This window comes from Sinohyriopsis cumingii, chromosome 13, assembly GCF_028554795.1.
Source record: "Sinohyriopsis cumingii isolate HCF-2022 chromosome 13, ASM2855479v2, whole genome shotgun sequence".
Lineage (NCBI taxonomy): Eukaryota > Metazoa > Mollusca > Bivalvia > Unionida > Unionidae > Sinohyriopsis > Sinohyriopsis cumingii.
The window spans coordinates 77,359,401-77,380,383 of NC_142973.1; the positions used below are offsets into that span (position 1 = coordinate 77,359,401).

The 20,983-nt window shown below is 35.4% G+C and overlaps 1 protein-coding gene across 9 annotated transcripts in view; it reads right to left on the reverse strand.

The window, feature by feature from the left end:
* The window catches only part of LOC149785854 (uncharacterized), a 305,885-nt gene that overhangs the window by 160,735 nt on the left and 124,167 nt on the right, over positions 1-20,983 (reverse strand). For all 9 annotated transcript variants that reach the window (XR_016425467.1, XM_089979816.1, XM_089979814.1 and 6 more), the window contains 2 exons: positions 16,116-16,244; positions 9,852-9,957 (listed from right to left, as the gene is read on the reverse strand). Coding sequence is in view for 8 of the 9 variants with exons in the window: in XM_089979816.1 (XP_089835942.1) it covers positions 9,852-9,957; positions 16,116-16,244 (235 nt within the window). In the remaining variant the exon portion in view is untranslated. The remainder of the gene's footprint in view (positions 1-9,851; positions 9,958-16,115; positions 16,245-20,983) is intronic.

Sequence of the window (20,983 nt, forward strand, 5' to 3'; positions counted from 1 at the left end):
TACTAGAATTCAATACATAATAAATCCATGTGATAGTCTTCTATACAGTGTGCTAGAATTCAATACATAATAAATCCATGTGATAGTCTTCTATACAGTGTGCTAGAATTCAATACATAATAAATCCATGTGATAGTCTTCTATACAGTGTACTAGAATTCAATACATAATAAATCCATGTGATAGTCTTCTATACAGTGTGCTAGAATTCAATACATAATAAATCCATGTGGTAGTCTTCTATACAGTGTGCTAGAATTCAATACATAATAAATCCATGTGGTAGTCTTGTATACAGTGTACTAGAATTCAATACATAATAAATCCATGTGATAATTTTTAAACAGGAGGTATCAGATTTCATACATAAAAAAATCCATGTGATAATATTTATAATTTGAGGTATTAGAATTCAATATACAGTGGCCCCCCTCATGAATGCCCCCCACCACCACCCACATTTTATGGCCAGCATCCCTTGGCAGCAACAAGTTTGTGTTCAAAAGTACCATTCTAACACGACCAGCTGTCAACATATTAGTGCAAAAATGTAAATTTTACCCCTCACAAATGGCCACATTTTATTTTAATGTGTCCAGAACCAATATTTAATTCATACGATATAGTAAGTAGTCCAATTATCTTTCCCAAAGTCAGGTTTCATTACTGAAAGAAGTGATGGCTAAAGTACATGTACCACTAAGGTTAATATTATATAATCAATGTCAAAGTTCACAGGAAATGGGGTCAACAATGTTGTGATCAAGTTTTAAGCTTCACACAATGGTTGTCTTATTTGATGATTACAACCAGATGTAATTGTCAAGATCATAACATGGTCAACATTGGCTAAATATATATTTTGAGGATTAACACACGGAGAGAAATTAACTTTGAACAAAACAGGGTACCAGACAAAGACTGAAAAATCACATGACAGTACATGTATCAATTCCTTAATAAACAAAGAATTTCATCAACTCTAGAAAAGTTTTGTCGGAATAATTAAGTTTCAGTACTGAGCAATTAGCAACATAGGAATAAATTATTACAAAACTTGAACATGTCATCACACAAATGGAGGATTAATACTTAATGAAGAAAAGAAGAAGAAAAAGTAACAGTTATTTGACTTTACAACAATGGGGAGGATGCTGAAAAATTTTATGTTGGGAAAACTTAAATATGCAACATTGTAACAGGTAAAGAAAATCTTCTGCCACAGTGGGAAAATGGAGTAAACAGAAAGATAATTATTTTAAATGCCAAGCAATGTATATACCAAGATTTAAATCTCTGAATGATTTTAGCATGCACATGTCAACAACACCTACTCGCATTTCATGCTTAAGAATAAGAGCTATTCATGAATGTTAATATGAATAAGTCAGATCCTAAGACAAGAAGAACCTTTTAATAATTAGCGCTACATGTACTTTTTAAATGAAGATGTGAAATGATTTTAAGGGCTGTTCCAGTAAAACATACATCCCCCCCGGGGACGGCACTTCAAAAAAACTTCTGTAGAAGGTTGTGTTTCAAACTATTTTGATTCTGACAGTGGAAGGTTGGTTAGGAAAATCACTTCTGTGGCGGGTTGTGTTAACAAAACGAGAAATCACTGGTGGGGTTGTCAGAAAGAAAAAAACCGAATATATATTTAAAATCGCATCTATCCCCCTTCTTACGGTCTAACGTGAATAAAACATTGGGTCAGAAAATGATGCCAGTACAAGCGAGTGCGCGTAATTTGTACGAATTCGCGTACTTTTAAAGCAGTGATATGCATTCAGCAAATTACTTCAACGTCGCAGATATAAAAAATGTGCTTTGCGCAGTATGCAATATTTATTAAACTTTTAACTTTAAAAGTGCATTTCACGATGTATTTCGCGCTGCCGCAGCTGTCTCACAACACTTGATGCAACATCCAGATCTCTGGATACTTCGGTTCGACATGAATGGCTGTTCAACTAAATTTGATTGATTCAATGGGCCCTGGAACAAGCATTTTATGGTAGTTTTAGCCTTATTTTCATCATGGAAGTTTTACAAATGAGTGTTTTGAATAAGGGCCACAAAGGAAACCAAAATGGCTGAATCACAACACGGTTTGTCCTCAGATGACGTTTTCAGTCGGCAAATACTGGCTGGTGATAGCTATAATGACAATGAATTTCATGTATATCGGTTTGTTGGACATTGGGAAAATGTCACTGGAAATAGCAGTGTATGATTTTGAGCCCAAAATTGATGCTGAGTGCGATCCGATGTACGTGTTGGATGGACAATATGCCGGTTATGTTTATTCAAGATACCCATGTCTGAACAAGCAGACATGGGAATGTTGGACTTAAAACCCTAATACAGCATTATGGAAGAGAAAAATCTGGCATAAGAGGCAGCAAAGCACTGATTCAAGGAAGTGAATCTTTGGCAGAGTTCATGTTAGTGAAAACTGACAGAGGTCTCAGAAAGGCTTATAATCACGCGTATTTGGACACCAATTTTTTTCATTTAGGTGGGCGGTAAATTTCAAAGACTTGCCAGTCCTCCTTCAGTCACCTGCATAGTGGGAAAATGTGTTGATCAGTTAGCTGTGATGATATTTACAATGACATAATTTAGTGGCTGAAAGCACCCCACCCCCCAAGTCATCACCATTATAAGAGTACATCAGAAGAACATGCTGCAATAGCCAAGCAGCAAGATCAAAGGCTTTGACTGGCAGCTGGGTGGGAAAATCTACTGATATTTACAGTGCCTGAATTCAGAAGCAGAAAGACCCAGAGATGTACATATGGTCATTTATAACAGTACATCAAATAAACAACTCTAGCTTTCATTATTTTGTTCATTTCCGAGTGTAACGGAATAAGCAGTGCACATGACCTCGGAATCATGACATGTAGAGACTTGGACTTGAATGAGTATTTTGGGGTTCGACAGCAAACTGACGAAGATTGTAATGAGATTCAGGAGAGTGCTAAAGTTGCTAGAACTGATAGTTTGGATGGGACAGTAGCCAAGTGTAAGAAAGTGTGTGATGCCTAGCTTAGTGCTTTGAATAAGACCTTCCTTGGACCAAAAACATTCAGACTCACTCTGACTGACAAACAAGAGCTATGTCAGTGTCATACTGAATGTAGAAGTTAAACTCTGGCAACCAGTAGTTCTTATAATTTGCATAGTTTTCTGGGAGAGGAATACAACTTTTGCTGGTGGGACTCATATTTTTACCAAAATGGGAGCCATGGACTCTTAGTTTTAAAATCCTAACGAGACCTTTGGTTCAAAACTTTTCTTTTTGGAACAGAGATATCCAAGAGAGAATACCCATGGGGCCATACCTGTGAGATGTTGACAATTGCACAACCATAAAGAACAGTCAAGCTAGTTATGCATATGCGTTTCAGACAGCAGGCAATGAAAGGAGTTCACAGCATAGAATAATATTCATACAAAGAGGAGGAGGATCAAATTAAATTCAGAAATAATTAACAGATTAATGCTCATAAGGAACATCAGAGAATCCCCATACAACATAATTAAGTGTGTGTAGATCTCTAGTTGGCAGCACCACTATAGCAACAAAAGAATAAAGAGACAAACTTTTATATCATGCAGATGTATGACCAAATGAAGTACATGCTCTCTATGTGCAAAAATTAAATGACATTAAACATAAGAGACTGACTGATCTGTGTAAACTCAAAGTACGATGGATAAAAGTTGTCCTGTTTGTGTTCGGTTCTTGCTATGTATATTTTGATCATGGTGGTATTTTCTGCAGACCTTTTGGCACTTGGTTCCATGCCATCATTTGGTATTTGTATTACAAATTGGATAACTAAAAAAGTCTATTATCTAGTACACTACATTTTTAAGCAGTGTCATTAACTAATGATGAAAAAATACTTTATGTCATTCTCATATATGGATTCTTTACTACACTACTAATCTGTTCATCCTGAATCTTTTTTTTTGCCATCTCCTTTAGGTTTACTGGTACCAGTGCTTTTAATAAAACTGTAACTTCTATTTTCTTGCAATCTAAATATTTGTAATGATGTGTTATTGTCAAAAGGTAAAATGTGTTTAGTATTGTAAAATCTAAAACTATTAATTAGCAAGGGACTAAAGTAAAAAGTGGGCAGAAATTTATTGCCATATTACAGTGTTGTTAGGAACAACAGAATAGTTGTACAAGATGTATTTTTGCAAAGTTGTAGAACTAGCGATCGTATTGTCACCACATATTCTACTTAAATAATAATATCATTCTTTCTGTATATTCCTATCAGTATTTTCCCACTGGTAGTAATTTTCTGATCTGATGTTGTTCATTTCTTGTGCAATTTTTACACATCAAGAATTCTCACCGTATCATTAAAAAACAATGTAATCTGAACCAAATTGAGTTGTTTGAGAAGAAATTAAATTTTTTAACCCGAAAATGACTAAAGCTATGAGTTCTTGTATTAAAGTCTCACATTAAATAACATTTGAAGTAGCCATGATAGCAGTTTAATCTACAACTGTACTAATTTCGCCTTTGGTATATCCAAATCTTGAATGTGATGGAGGAACATAGCTCCAAAATAAACACATCAGTTTTAGAACTTGTTCACTGACTATGAATCAAGTATCCGAGTCCAACTGAATTGTTAGAATGTTTTTAATTCTTTTGACAAAATCATAATTAGCTGTCAAATATGGAGTAAGCCTATGCTCTTTCTGCCATCCCAACCAAGACCCCACCACAACCACGTGACCATGCCCAATGACATCACATTAATAATCGCTATACAACTAGAGATGACATCTCTTCGAGAATTTTGATTTCAGTAGAGCCTTAACAGTGGAACAGTAAGAAAGAGTGACAGATATTTAAGTATTAGGGTGATATTTAACAATGGCTATTCCTCCTGCCACCACTTCCTCATTGGAGATCACACACACACAAAACTTAGAGTAAATCCTGAAATCCTGGCAGCATCCCTGCAGGGGAGATAACTTGAATATTCGATTTTATTGGTCTCTGGTTATCCCATGGTATTTCTGTTGCTTGAACATTATCTTACAGTGTGTCCAGTCAGCATGGTCGAAAAATGCTTACAACCATTGAGAGTTGTTCAAGGACTCGCATTACTACAGATGTGAAAGAACGAGAACCGTACTATAAATCAGTGAAGATAAAATAGAGTATATATGTGTTTGACTGTCCCTGATTGGTTGATAATGAAAGTAAGAATTTAGTAAAAACAATCTTTTGAGAGCTTGTCCTACTTGTAACTGAAAAAAGTGAGGGACATTGTTTTATTAACATAATTTCCGTCCCTTTACAGACCTGAATTTGGATGACACATTACTGAAATCAGCAGCTGACTCTTTGGTGCAGTATTGAAAGCACACATTTCACATTTGTACAGATCCAGAAAATGGTGTGGCTTCTTATGGTTTTCTTTTCACAAAACCTGTCGTCATAGATGTGTCTATACTGATACAAATTTGATCATGAGCACTCGAAATGTTAAGTTACTGAATTTTAATATCATGGTGTCTGCACAGGTTTACAGTGGGAACTGAATTAGTACATAGAGTCCTGAACTCTTGAGTTTTGTGCAGAAATATGGAATCCAAGCAGAATACGTCCAGAAATGTACAGGTTTTCAATCTTGGATTTAGTCTCCCCATTGTGTTTCACACTGATATGCATATTGACAGAACAGTTGTATAATAGTAGGAAAAGTAAGTGAGAAATTTAGATACATATCATAAACAAGACACAGTAGGTGGGGGGACAAGATCATAAGAACAGGCTGGAATGGAGAAGTATAATAAAAACAATAAGGAGTAGAAGTGTGCCTCTTTTTTATATGTGCAATATTATTTTCTCAGCTTCTGTAAGAAATTTCATCAAAAGGAAGACAATAAAGGGTGTACAGTTAACTAAACCAATATGAATTTAGCAACTTAAAAGATGTATCAAATCGATTTTAACCTTCTGGTCTGTTTCTGTCCATTCTGGTGATATGTCCACTGAATCAGTATGGTTGGAAAATTATTTGGCAAATTTAAAAATTACATACTGCAAATTTCAAAGATTGAAAAATCTTTTGGCAGATTATGATTATACACTACTTCTGCCTGAGAGATGTGAATAATTTTATTTCTTGGTTTGGCGATTGTGGTTGTTGCTCAGTTCAAATGCATCATTGAAAAACATTGATGCATCCTCATACTTTGTTACAAATATTTATTACAGACGCATATCTCCAGGTATCGGTGAATATAGCTGGAATAAGTTATAACAGTTCTAGTTGGAACAATGGACATTGTTGGAGAAACTTTAAGTGAGCTAAAATGTAAACGTTTTGGCAGTGTGTGATGCAGGATTGCTCAAGACTTCTCCATCTCATATGGTCACCATGAAAAATCCATTTGTACCAACTGATGATAACTTTAAGGTAACTGTCAGAAAGGCATAGTTGACGATATTCAAAGGTCTACAAAAATTACTCTAGTCAAAAGTTATAAACTCATACAGCTGTGGCAAATATGATTGACTAGTACCTTTGCTGCTGTTGCCACAGTTGATTAGTTGGTTGATTTAGTTTGGTTTGTTTTTTTTGTGGATTATTTAACACTATTATATTAGGTGGATGAAGAACCCCGAAAGACCACCAACATAAATTGGTTGATCTGTGACACAAACTCACCTGGTGAGATGTGCAAGTGATGTAAAAGCAAGCACCTTAGTACACTTGGGCACATGGAGCCACTGTTGATTTGAAGTTTATCTACAACAGCCGAAGTCATTTAGACATGAGATCTCAGGTTTCGGTAGATCATTGTGGCCTTTACACCATTTTCAGATGAAGAGAATCTATATATGGCAGCCAGTTTTACTGCTGAAGAAAATCCAAGTCCTTTTGAGACCCCAAACACCACTTATGTAGAACCACTGACCTTCCACAAGTAACTGGCAACATTCTCATTTACACACTGAAGGCAAGTAATCACATGACAAGCATCATGTACCACTGCCATGAAAGCCCCTCAGATCTCTATCACAAGACAAGCATCTTATACCACTTTGCCATGAAAGCCCCTCAGGCCATAGGTATAAGTCTCATATGAAAGACTAGAAATGGGAGATAGAACCTGTGACAACTGGACTGAAAGTGCAGAATGTTACTGCTAGGCCATCAGTGATGATGATGCTGTTGACAATACAGTTAACTGCAATGACATTGATTTTATAAGTACTCTGGGAAAAATGCTTCTTGGACTTTCATCCATTTGTTAAAATCTAACTTATGATATAAAAATGTTTGACTTGCTATATTTTTTTAATAACTTTATATTAGTCTTGCAACAAGGCATAAAAATAAGACATCGGTAACTGAAAAAGATGTTCTTACAAGAAATGATATAGTGTAAAAGTAGACAAATAATGCAATATCACTTCCACATGCATCAATGGTTTTTTTTTCTTCTGACAAATCATGTATTATAAGTTTACCAAAACATTTATTGAAAAAAATAATAACAAGGAATCATAGAATCTGACCACACATTTAAAGATATACAAGATTTAACTATTATTCTAATCAAAAGCAGCATGCCTGAGAAAAAACAAAAATAGCAAGACATAATGATCACTTTAGTAAACACACAGTTTGGTAACGATACTAATTCGTGACTTCAGTATTAGAATAGAAATATCTATTATAAAATCTGTATTCATGGATGTTAAATTAGTAGGTATTAAGGGACTGATCAATGACATCTACAAATAATAAGCCACCATGAAAATCTGTGATTTCACAGTATCAGAGACATACTTGGCTGACAGACAAACAAACAAAATGACAAAAGATTGATTATAATGAATGAATACAAATAACAATATGCAGTATGATCTATAAGAATTCAGGAGATTACCTCCAGCCAGCTGTCATTTAATTAGCTTCTGTCCCCAACCCAGTATTAAAATCGCTTCTACTGCCCACTTACCCATAGCCAGAAATTGTTAAAATAATATGCTTCTGTAAGGGGGCGCTGTTTTTCGATTAAAACACATCTGACGGTGGATCATTATTTTTTTAAATTACTTCTGGTGTGGGTTGGTTGAATTTGAAAGTGCCTTCCCCCCGTAGGGTATATGTTTTACTGGAACAGCCCTAAGTTATTTATAGCTTTCTTACTACATAAAATTTATGACTAAATACAGATAAAGAGTTTTATTAATATTTTTATTATGTATAATGCACACTTATTAAAGATACAGGAAATAAATAAATAAATAAATTTGAAGAAAAAAATATTATTGACGAATGTTCAATATTTCTTCCGAAAATTTATATAATAAAAACTTAAGGTCATAACACTTACCATCAAGTATTTTATAAATAAATAACCATAATGTACTGATAATTAATTTAAAAATGCACTTTCATTTTTAAAGAATTAGTTAACTTATTTTTATGATATTAGTTTACACTTTCACTAATTAAGTTATTCTGCAAAGTAGAATAATATAAAAATATTCTTATCTAATTGTAAACAGGGGACATAATTCAAAAAATAAAAACAGAAAGAAATAAAAAAATTAAAAAAAGAAGAAGAAAAGGATTAATGAATGTCATATAGTGTTTTTGAATTTAGGCCTTTTGGATATACCGTATTAAGACCGTGAATCCAATAGGTTTCTTTTAGCAGATGTTCCATCTCAGAAACTGCTTTAACAATAGGTTGGAAGGAGAAATCTTGCAAAGTATGGGAAATTCAGTTAAAATGTGCGGCAACATGAGATGAAAATGAGTGATTGATATAATTTTTTATATCTGATCTATGTTGGTTCATACATTTAGATATTTGTTGACTGGTTTGTCCAATATATTGGATGCCACATTTTTTGGCATGTGATCAAATAAATAACATTTGATGTTGTACAATTAGTATCACAACGCATATAAAGTTTCTTTCGTATTATTACTATTGAAAGAAGTATTTTTATTAATAAAAGAACAGTGCGAACATCTAGGTCTATTACATTTAGTTGACGATCCTATTTTATATGATGTTTTTTTCTAATTTAGAATTAGTTAGGCAATCTTTCAGATTTTCAGTCCTTCAAGATTACTGCAGCTGTTAAGTAGTGGCAACTAGAATTGATGAGCTATGGATTACATTTCTTTTGTTTTACAAGATTACTGAAGGTGGCAAGTAGTGGCAACTAGGATTTATGAGCTATGAATTACTTTTCTGTGGCTTTACTAGACTACTGAAGGTGGTGAGTGAGACACCTAAACTGATGTGGTTTTACTATTTCACTGTATTGGTGAGTGAGGCACCTAAACTGATGAGCTATGGGTAACACTTCTGTGGTTTTACTATTTCACTGTATTGGTGAGTGAGGCACCTAAACTGATGAGCTATGGGTCACATTTATGTGCTTTTACTATTTCAATGTATTGGTGAGTGAGGCACCTAAACTGATGAGCTATGAGTCACATTTCTGTGGTTTTACTATTTCAATGTATTGGTGAGTGAGAAACCTAAAATAATATTAGTCACATTTCTGTGGTTTTACAACATTACTTGCCACTCAAGTCATCATATAGTATGGGCTTTTCAGAAATCAATGCATGGGAGGCTGGAAGGCACTTCCAAGACCACAGAACCCATCAAATGTTGACTGAAGTGGATAAAATTCAACCTTTAGAACAGTCTAGATTACACTGACCAACCATATTAAATTTTAATTAATTACGGGTCTTCCAACAATTCCATTCTCATACAATCATTTCTGGAAAAGCAACTGGTACCATAAGGTTACTCACCAAGCACTGGGTTACTGGATATCCAATCTTCCCTCACTGACTCAATGTCTTCCAGACTCATCTCAGGGTGTACCAGCAAGTTGTATATACATATTTGTGACAGCAACTGAATACAGACAAAAAAAAAATATCAATTAAAGAATTTTCTTGCAATTCTTATGCCCCACCATAGTTGTGCTAGAGGCATATAGAGTGCTATTTGTCGATCAGAAAACATTTATCTGTCAATTTGCTTCAGTGTAGTGTAAAGGTCAGTTTTTAGGATGGGCATCGATGCTTCAAAAACATGTTTTCCATTTTCACATACTTCCTAATCCTATATTTGCAGAAGACTGCTCCAAAGACTTATAAAAATGAGAGAGAAAAAAAGAGAGAGAGAAAAAACTCTAGAACTTATTTTTCCATGTCATTTCACTTGGTTGCCTTGCTATCTTTGATCACATCTGTGAATGACTGGGATAATTTAAGGTAGTTTAATTATATTACTTTCATAATAATCTTTAATGAGTTGACCTGACACATGACAGTGACCATTAGCTCTCATGCAGGTAGGATTTGCATGTCTTTTAAGTTCTTTTTATTACACCTTGTTGATTTGATTTAATACAAAGACAACATTAATGTGACAATACAAACAGGTTTGTTCTTAACTGAGTGTAACAATACAACCAATACTTCCACAGATGGAGATCAAACAAGGCTGGCAATTAATGAGGTTCTCACAAAAATGCTAATTGACAAAGCCATGATAATAGATTAACATCTTTCAAGTTTCACTACATGAAAGCATATTGCATTTATGATGACAATAATAATAATAATAATGAGGACTTCGTATAGCGCCTAATCTTTAGCAGCTCTAAGCGCTTTACAACATTAGACAACACCTATAAGATAAGAAAAACATATAATGATATGATTAAAAAAACAAACACCATGAAATTAGAAAACAAAAAAAACATGCTGAGAATATTTAAAGTAGGAAACATTATCAGGTCTTTAAGTTTGTTCTTGCAGTCGAAATAAGTGAGTTTTGAGAGCACTCTTGAATGAGATCACTGTGTCTTTGTGTTTATGTTCAGTGGGCAACTCATTCCATGATGCTGGGCCCTGGTATGCAAAAGAACGCTGTCCATATGACTTTGTTTTCATAGTGGGAATAATGAGTATACAATTGTCAGAAGAGGAGCGTAAGTATCTTGCTGGTGTGTACACATGGGTGAGGTCGGATAGGTATGTTGGACTAGAGTCCGACAGTGAAACGAAGCACAGAGAACAAATTTTGTGTTTGATTCTGGATCGAATGGATAGCCAGTGTAGGGTACAGAGCAGCGGGAAGGTGTGTTCTGATCGTAATACTCTAAGTATGATCCGAGCAGCTGTGTTTTGAACTTTTTGAAGTTTCTAGAGCAGATATTGAGATGAACCAGACAGAATTGAGTTACAATAGTCCAGTCTTGAAAGTCCCAATGAACATACAAGTGTTTTAGTGGCATCAGGTGAAAGATATTTGCAAACTGAGCTGATGCATCTCAGCTCAAGATATGCAGCCTTGCATATGTTCATGACATGTTGGTGTAATGTGAGAGTACTGTCCAGAGTAACACCTAGGTTTCCGACTGTGTGAATTTAATGTTGGTGTTGCTCATATTTATTGTTTGAGGTAAAGGATGTGAATAAGAAAGTATTTGTGTTGTGATCAGAATGGTCTCAGTTTTATCATCATTCATCTGCAGCTTGTTACATGTCATCCATGATTTCACATCAGAAATGCACCTCTCTACACCCTGAATGATAGCATCAACTTCGATTGGGTGGCTAGATTTGTATATTTGGGTGTCATCAGCGTACAAATGGTGAGACTGTGGTAGATGATCTATGACACTTGAGAGCGAGTGCATAGAATGAAAAGAACGGGTCCAAGAACAGACCCCTGTGGAACACCACAACATAGATCAACTGGGCTGGAGTATATTCCATTTGAGATACAATTTGTGTCCTGTTGACCAAGTAGGACTTGAACCACAGTAAGGATGTATCATGAATGCCAAATACATGCTGAAGACGGTGAAGTAATATATCATGATCTATTGTGTCAAATGCTGCAGACAAATCAAGGAGGGTGAGGACTGTAATCTTTCTGCTATCCAATGCAGAGAGAATGTCATTAACTACATTTAGAAGAGTAGTTTCAGTACTGTGGCAAGGACAATATGCAGACTGAATTCAGATGAGATACAAGCTGGGATAGAACAAACTTTTCTAAGATTTTTTTATATGAATGGGAGATTAGAAACTGGGCGGTAGTTCTTTAAATCATTATCACCTAGTGTTGGTTTCTTCAACAGAGGCTTTACAATGGCAGTTTTGAAAAATGATGGAAATTCCCCAGATGAGAGAGAGGTATTAATAACATCAGTTAGTGAAGGCAATACTGGATCTAAGCACTCAAGCACTAGTGATGTTGGAACTGGATCAAGTTCACATGACTTTGGTGCACTCTTCATCAGGATTGTACGTACGAAATCCATAGAGACAGGTTCAAATGCTGCTAATGGTTGCTGCTCAAATTCTGTATCCCAACTGTATGGTGACGACGAGTCAATTGAAATTGTGGTGTTAAGCTTATCTCTAATGATTTGTACTTTGTCACGGAAGAAATCTGCAAACATGTCCGGAAGGTCGACTGGAGAGAAGGTAGTTGGAAGTGGTGTACATTTGTTCCATGACATTAGCTTGTTAGTAATCTCGAAGAGTTCTTTGCAGCTGGAACTTTCCATGATCTTAGTAGTGTAGTGGGCTGATTTCGCTGCATGGACTATATTTGTGACATTCTTCTTAGCGGCTTCAAAGATTTGCTTATAAATAGTGAGTCTGGTGTAAAGCCAAAGCCTCTCAGCTTTATGGCGGTCTTTTTTAGCAGTGCAAGCTGGTCCCTAACACTGCTATACCATGGAGAACACTTGTGAATTGATACTCTGCACTTGGTAGCTGGGGCATGTTTGTCGAGCAATGAACGCAGGCAGTTATCGAGTTGTTCTGCTGTAGGAGGTAAGCAAGTTGTTAGGTTTGCTTGGATGTCATGCATTAGTTTGGTTCTATTTATCATACGGAGGTTTCTCTGAGTAGCAGATAAAGGTGGAGGGTTAGGGACTGATATGTCAAGATGGCATATAATGCAGAGGTGATCTGATGCAAGGTCATGGATACCAGGGAGGACCGTAGAATGTTATCATCAGGTCTATGAAGAATCCAGTCTAAAATGTGACCATGTTTATGGGTGGGTTGGTTAACTGACTGTTTGAGGTTGAAAACATTAATGGAATTTATGAGTTTTGATGTGTTTGGGTTTCCGGGACAGTCAAAGTGAAAGCTGAAATCTCCAAGAATAATCAGGTTGCCACCTATCAAATTTTTTCTATACTCCAGGAGATTTGGAAGCTGCTCCAAAAAGATAAATTCAGCCAGCTCATTTTTTCTACTAGGAGGAGGGCGGTATAGGCAGAAACAATGGACTGACATTTGCTTCAGTTTGAGTGTGGTTTGGACTAGTTCAAACGATGTGTGGTTGAAATTGAATGTTGTGGTGTGGTTAAGACATTTGATCATGGAGTTCTTTGTGATGACAGCAATTCCGCCTCCGCGAGAATTACGGGGGAACGACTGGATGGAGTAACCAGTGGGTGTTAGATCCACACACTTGGGCTCATCGCCTGATTTTTTAGCCATGTTTCTGTCAGGAAAAAGACGTCAATATTCTGGTTGTTGATAAAATTAACTATTTCTGTGTGCTTTTCCAGTGGTTCTACTGAATGGGCATTGAATAATGCAATACGCAGAGGTATCTCTTGGATAGTTGACGCAAAGGTTGATGAATTAATAGGGATTTGAATTAAGTTACCTAATTAACAGTCTAATTTTTTTAAAATTGTTGAGTTGAAATAAGGGAGATAACTGGAATTTTTCTTCCTGTTCTACGCCGGCCAGCTTTGAAACGTTTCTTTTTTCGCTTCTGTTTACTTTAGGTAATGATGAATGTAGTCCTAGTTCATTTAGTCTAGAGCACAATGTAGTGTAGAGAGCCAAGGAGTGATCATTTAAAGCAATTATTGAGGGTCCATCATAGCATAAACGAGTTGACTGGCTAGTATCACATGATGGCGGTTTGTTCAAAAACAGTGGAGCAAGACAGCTGAGAAAAAGTCTAATTGTTCTCATTTCCAAAACAAGGAGATGAAGAAACACATACGTATTGAACAGCCAATACATAATGAACACAATAACGTAGATGAAGACAGGCAACAAGCACAAATATCATGAAAACGGCACTAAAAAATGGAACAGCTGCTTCAAACCAGTTAAGCGATAGCAGCCTTCTTGTTTTTCAAACTTGTTTTTCATAACACTGAAACCAAATTAAAAGATAGAACTAAACCAAGAATTTCACTTGACAAAACTTTATTTCATTGGTTTTGGTTTATTAAAGTCTTGCCATCAGTAGGGCTTAGTGACGTTTTCATTGACATTTAGTCAAATATTTTTACTCAGCGATAATGTTGTTTGAAGAAAAAAAAACATGAACAAAATATGACATTGTATTAAAAGTTGAGATTTTCATAATATTGATTCCAATTTCAGGATAATATCCAACATTTATGACAACAAAAATGCAACAATATATCAAAGTTTCATTTACAAATTTATATTGTGATTTTCTTCGTATTCAGCAAATAAGGGCCAATTTGTGTGGAATTTCCAAGCACAATGGATAGAAATATTTTCCTTTTCTTTTGGAAGCAACACATTTCAATGTCTCACATGTAATCTCTAATACCAAGGAATCATTATAAATCTTCCAATTTAAATTAAGGTTTAGAAGAAAAGAAAAAATTCTTTTTAAAACTAGTCTTTGTGTCAATAATATCTCTGCCTTGATTGAATATTATCAAAGTAAACGTGCTCTTTACAAGCCAAATTTGTTAATTTGATATGCAGTTTATTGTAGCTTTAATTATTTATCAAAATGAAATAATGAAAATTCCAAATGTGCTGATAGGTCATTTGATGGAATTCACTGCCTGATCTAACTTTTCTGGGCTCACTCATTCGCAGCCTGATAGGAAATGATTATTAATTTCACAAGTACAGAATGCTAAAGACAGTAACTTAGTTGGAATAACTTCAATACCTTTTTAAACAAATCTTTTTTCTGTCTTCTAAAGTAAGTTGATTTTCCCCAAGATTATGTAAAAACTCATAACGGAAATACCCTATAGTCCAGCGCTCTCAATTTATACACTACTCAATTTATACACTACCCATCTATGTATGCAGCAGCTCATACACTACTTTTGCTACACTTTGTTACCATGTTAATATGAAAAATGTTGAACACTAAAATTTCTAAAGACATGTCTGAACAACCTGGGTATCAAGTGTGATTCAAATATCTGTAATGACTTATGCTCTAGAATAAAAACATTTATAAACAGACATAGCAGTAGCACTGAAAATCTTACCCCAAGACAAATCTGGGCTGATGGAAAATCTCTGTCAGATTTCTAGCTTGCCAGAAGCAGAAACTGGAAGATGAAAGCGATGCCTCCCTAATGGAACTAGGTCCACAGCAAAGCTTAGGAAGGTTAGGTCAGGCCAACAATAAAGACACATGAGCAAGAATTCTGTCTATTATTTCTGGGCATACCAGAACTCACCCCAGGCAGGTGAGAAAGTTGTTGTTGTTGTTGTAGTGTTTAACGCCATTTTTCAGCACACGATAGGCTATACATGGCGGCCAGTATTAATGGTGGAGGAAGAACCCGGGAAAACCCCCAAAAGAACCACCGACCCTCGAGAAGCTACTGGCAAGCTTTCTCACATATCCACATTGGCCGAATCTGAGACTTGAACCTACACAGACAGAGGTGAGATGGTAATGATCCGTAACAGAGAGCGCTTTAGACCACTCGGCCACTTGGCGCCCCGGTGAGAAAGTTCATTTGAATGTAAATGAAATCCTAAGATGGAATGAACTTTGATTTCTCTAGGTTTAGCACAAATCCTAGCAATGTCACTGTGGACCAGCAATAGAACAAATAATCTTTTCATGAAGGCTGTCTTCAACAGATAGTGAGATTTGATATGCCAATATTAACATAACCAAGGAATGCATTTGGAGGAGAAAATAAACTGAAGGTATACTTATGTCTACAAAACTTTTGATGACACTCATATTCATTTCAAATTCTGAAAAATGTTACAGACTTGTTTAAGACCGATGATGCTGGACTTCTTTGAGCTGAAGATGATGATCTTGTTCTGGTCCAGGGGAACGGTGTCCATCAGTGCTAAAACCTGCTGACTGCGCTGATCAGTCTTACACATGTGTACCACCTAGTATTAACGAGAACGATGTATTATTGCATATTAAAATCAGTCTTACACATTTGTACAACCTAGTATTAATGAGAACGATGTATTATTACATATTAAAATTAGTCTTACACATGTGTACAACCTAGCAATAATGAGAACGATTTATTATTACATATTAAAATCAGTCTTACACATTCATACAACCTAGCATTAATGAGAATGATGTATTGTTACATATTAAAACCAGTCTTACACATTTGTACAACCTAGCATTAATGACTGAGATGGATTAATATATATATATTAAAATCAGTCTTATGCCTGGCCACAATGGTATAATATACATATGATTGTCAAAAAAAAAAGGGGGGGGGGGCAACATTTACCAGCTATATTGTGCTGAGGAAGTGGGAGCTAAGTGCCTACCCAAGGTCACACCAAGGTAGCTGACCCAGACTGGTCTAGGCAGGTAACATACTAGTATGATTCATGTGGACAAAAAGAGTAATCCAAGCAGAAAAAGAGTAATCCACATATAACATAATAAAATTCAATGAACATATGTACAAAATTATTTATTTACTCCTTCTGGTCTTTAAACGTCAATTACTGCTTCAAATTTTCATATACAGCACACTGAGCTTTAAAACTCAAGTCTATCATACTGCATTTCAAAACACTTTGTACCAGCTGAGATTAAGAAGGTTTTACACACCAGTAGAGAACCAAGTGCTGGGTTACAGAGCCTGGATCTGAATTTAGTTTTATTTTTGTTAACAATACTGAACAATCTCTCAAAGGCAGCATTACAATGGTAAAGAACCAATATTCCTTTCATAACCTGACAAAGAAGAGGAAAATATATCTTCCAGTTATTGGATCTTTTAGCTGGGTAATAAGGTGCCACTGCACATCAACTCTGTCTGCATGAAATATTGTCAGGTAGAATGCCACCTTGATACTTCAGGGGTTCTCCTTCTAATTTATCAGCAGCCTTTCCTACAGCAAGGTGTATCATATGACAGGGACAACCTGACATGTACACTGATGGAAACATTTTTCAAAATATAGAATGCAACTCCTTTATGAATTTCCAGTCATCACTGATGTATTATCAGCTGAAAACCCCCTACAGTTCTACCAACAAATGTTTATTAAAAGCATTATCAAGCAAATAAAAAATGTTTTCTCCAGTGAAATCTACTGTTAATGCCGGTAATGAAAGAAGAGCACTCTGACTCTGCCCTTTTACATTGTCCAAGTCTCTTACACAGACTGGGTAAAACGTTTTGTCATCATAATCACTGCTACTGTCTGTTGCAATACTAAACGGCCCAATTTTCATGGCTTCCGCAATTTTAAGTAAATCATCTTCTGCTAAACACCTAACAATATTAGATGATTTTGTTCTTGCATATACATATTTTCTGCAATTTTGGAATCAGAAAACATCCGTTTGAACAAAGGACCAACATAGTCTTCTACTGCTAGGGGTAGTCCGTGTTCTATTAAGAACTCTGTAAATAACGCCTCTGCATTTATTAGTTTTGCTTTAAAAAAGAAGTTACAAGTTACCTTAGTATTGGAGTTTGTAAAACGAGCTAATTCAAGGTTTCTTTCTTTTACCATCATGACCAATATTAAAATCCTTTCAACACAGACTGCAGTGGGTGTGAAGCTGCCCTAGAATGAAATGCTGTATTGTGTAATTCATGTATTCATCCTTGAATCGGTTCTTCATCTTTTACTAATCCATCTGTGAAATTATTTGAGAAACATTTTTGCTCTAACACACACATCTACTAGAATAAATCTGACTTGACTTTTAGTGCCAAATACCCACAGATTGTTTCTGTATCAGTTACGAATTAGAACAAAAAATCTGCAAGCGAAGATTAAAAATTAGAAAACCAGTCTGTTCTCTCCTAACTAAGCCATACAGCTGCTATAAAATAAAAACCGAGGTCGAAAGTTTGAAAGTAAAACCAGCATGTTTCTTGGAAATAGGGCAGCTGCTATAAATAAAACATAATACTGTTAGGAAAGTGCATGCAAGGATGGACAAGCATACTCTTATGTCGTAGTTACGTAGATGACGTCTTTTCTAGAATACAATCTGAAAGATTAATGGAATGTTGATAAAAATAAGAAAGCACATTATTAATTTTTTGGGGAGGGGGACACACCAAAAGTGTGTAATCCGAATACGTTTACGCGTAAGGCGTAATTAAGTGAAAAAAAGTATAATGATTACGCCAAAAGCGTAATGGCTGGCATATATGAGGTAATGAACAGATGACCTTTGGAATAAAAATCTGATGCTCTGCCAAATGAACAACAATTTCTCCCCGACCTTCAGAACGCTGACCACAAAATCCTAACACTACTGAGGCCAACATTGCCAGCTGAGAAGGGATAAGCAAAGATATCCCAAGTGTTATTGTCAATTATTAAAATCAATACATTTCACAACTTAAATTATACGTGCCCATCATGATCATTAGAAATTTGCTCAAGATGATCACAGATGAGCAGTCTTATTTAAGATATAAACAAATGCTTTTTTACTCAACCTATGCACACAACCCATTGCCCATCAGTTTACATATCACGTTGCAACAGTAGTACATGCATTTTTTATGTGTAGAAAAGATTAAAACAGAGAAATGAAGACAAATGATACGGCACGTGAGCCAACTAAAAGAAACTGTTCACCAAAAAAATAGAGGATATCTACTTTTTCTGAACAGATATAAGGAAATATTTCAGGAGTGAAGCAGAAAGCCAAAAAGCCACTCGTGACAATACAAAATATGACTATATCATGAGGGAAATATTTCCTTACATTGACTCAATGATACAAATTTACTTGTTATTTTGTATGGTTTAAATCTAAAACCTTCAATTTTGCATTGATTTGTTTCTCCACTTTAAGTAAATGTGATTAATGACTGCATTAGTCTATCAATATAAAGAAGTTCTGAAATTTTTCAATAATTTTAGACAGCACCTTTTTTAAAAATTTAGATTATAAATACAATGCTTCAAATAGTGTGTTTTGTCAAATTAATGAACACTCATGGGGTAGGGATACTATACAAACATGCCAGTACTGTCAAATGGACTTCAGGGCATAACTTCATTAAACAACAGATTTCATTTAACAACAAACAGATTTAACAACAAATCTGAATGATTGTGAGTTTACTAGTAAGAATTGTGGTTTCAAAATTTGTTTATTTCTGCACTCTTAAGTAATTGTTTGTGCATTAATGAGAATTAAAATATGTTTCTGAGTGTGTGTGTGTGTTAAATGGATTTTTAATATACCTGTAACAATTTTTCAGTGTGATTTGGCTTTTTTATGTAGCTTTAAAAAAACAGTAATATTGGTACAATGTCTAAAGTGTGGCAGTTTATAGTGATGTCTAGCATGGGGACATCATGCCGCAGACATGCAGCATCAGGTCCCACCCAGTCACATTATCCTGAACCAGGCCAATCACTCCTAACACTAACCTCTTAATGCTGAGTGCCTAGCGAGGGAGCTGTGAATACCATTTTTATAAGTCTTTAATATGACTCAGCCAGGGATCGAACTCGAGACCTCCTGCATCTGAGGCAGTTGTTCTAACAACTAGGCCACTGAAGCAGTCATATTTGTTCCCGAGTGTAACAGGTATGTAATACAGTATAGATGATACAGAATACTGAATTGCAATAGGTCATGTTCATACACTGACAATTTGATTCAGGTGGAAAAAGTTAATATATGAAAGCCACTTTTTATTCATTGGAGTTCATTTTTAGTTCTTAGCTTCTTGATGATTCCTTCTCATTGATCGCCTAAATGTATAGCAGAGGGTCAACAGTCTTGACACAATATAATACATGTTCATTCTAATGTCGAGAAAAATGGATGGAGAGAGTGAAGGAAAGAAGAAAAATTGAAATAAACCTCAGTATGGAAATACAGGTCTGAATAACATACAGAAGGACAAGTATACTTCTAAAGGGAAAAAGAAAGTGGTTTCAAAAGTGATATCATCACTGTGACAATATCATTTTCTTCTCATATATATATATATATATATATATATAAAATTCCAATTTTTATAAATGAAACGGATTTTCTGCAATACGATTGGCTGTAAACGGTCACGTGATACTGATCTGGAATTTTTTACACATCGATAAATTCTGGGACTACTTTCGGTTTTTTACTGTTTGCAATATAAATAAACATTGCAGACACGTCATTGTGTTTCATCTTTTAAACTTTTTATTCAGCAAATGACAAAGGGTTAAAAGAAATAATAGCAACAACTGAAGCAGATGAAAATGGATTTGACTATAATGTGATGGATGTTACAAACCCTGAAAATGAAACAGAAAAGAGATTGATAAATTCCCTCACACAGTACCCCATGACCTCAGTCACCCTAGCCATCCACAACAACAACAACAATAACATGGGAACTGGGTCCGTCAATTTTGAGGCCGCTGAGGGATATAAACCAAGATTATCTGAGGATGACTTAAAAGCTATGGAAATAAATCAATACTCAGAGGCTACTAACGAAACACAGAATGGGGTATTGGCATTTTCAATGGTACAGTGTGACCCTGCTATAGCGCGCTCTGTTATAACACAAATTCGGATATAACATGGTCGTGGCATGGCTCCCGAAATTTCATATACATGTATTTTTCTTGTGCACAAAAATATTCTTAAAAAGTACGAAAAAAATGTAAAA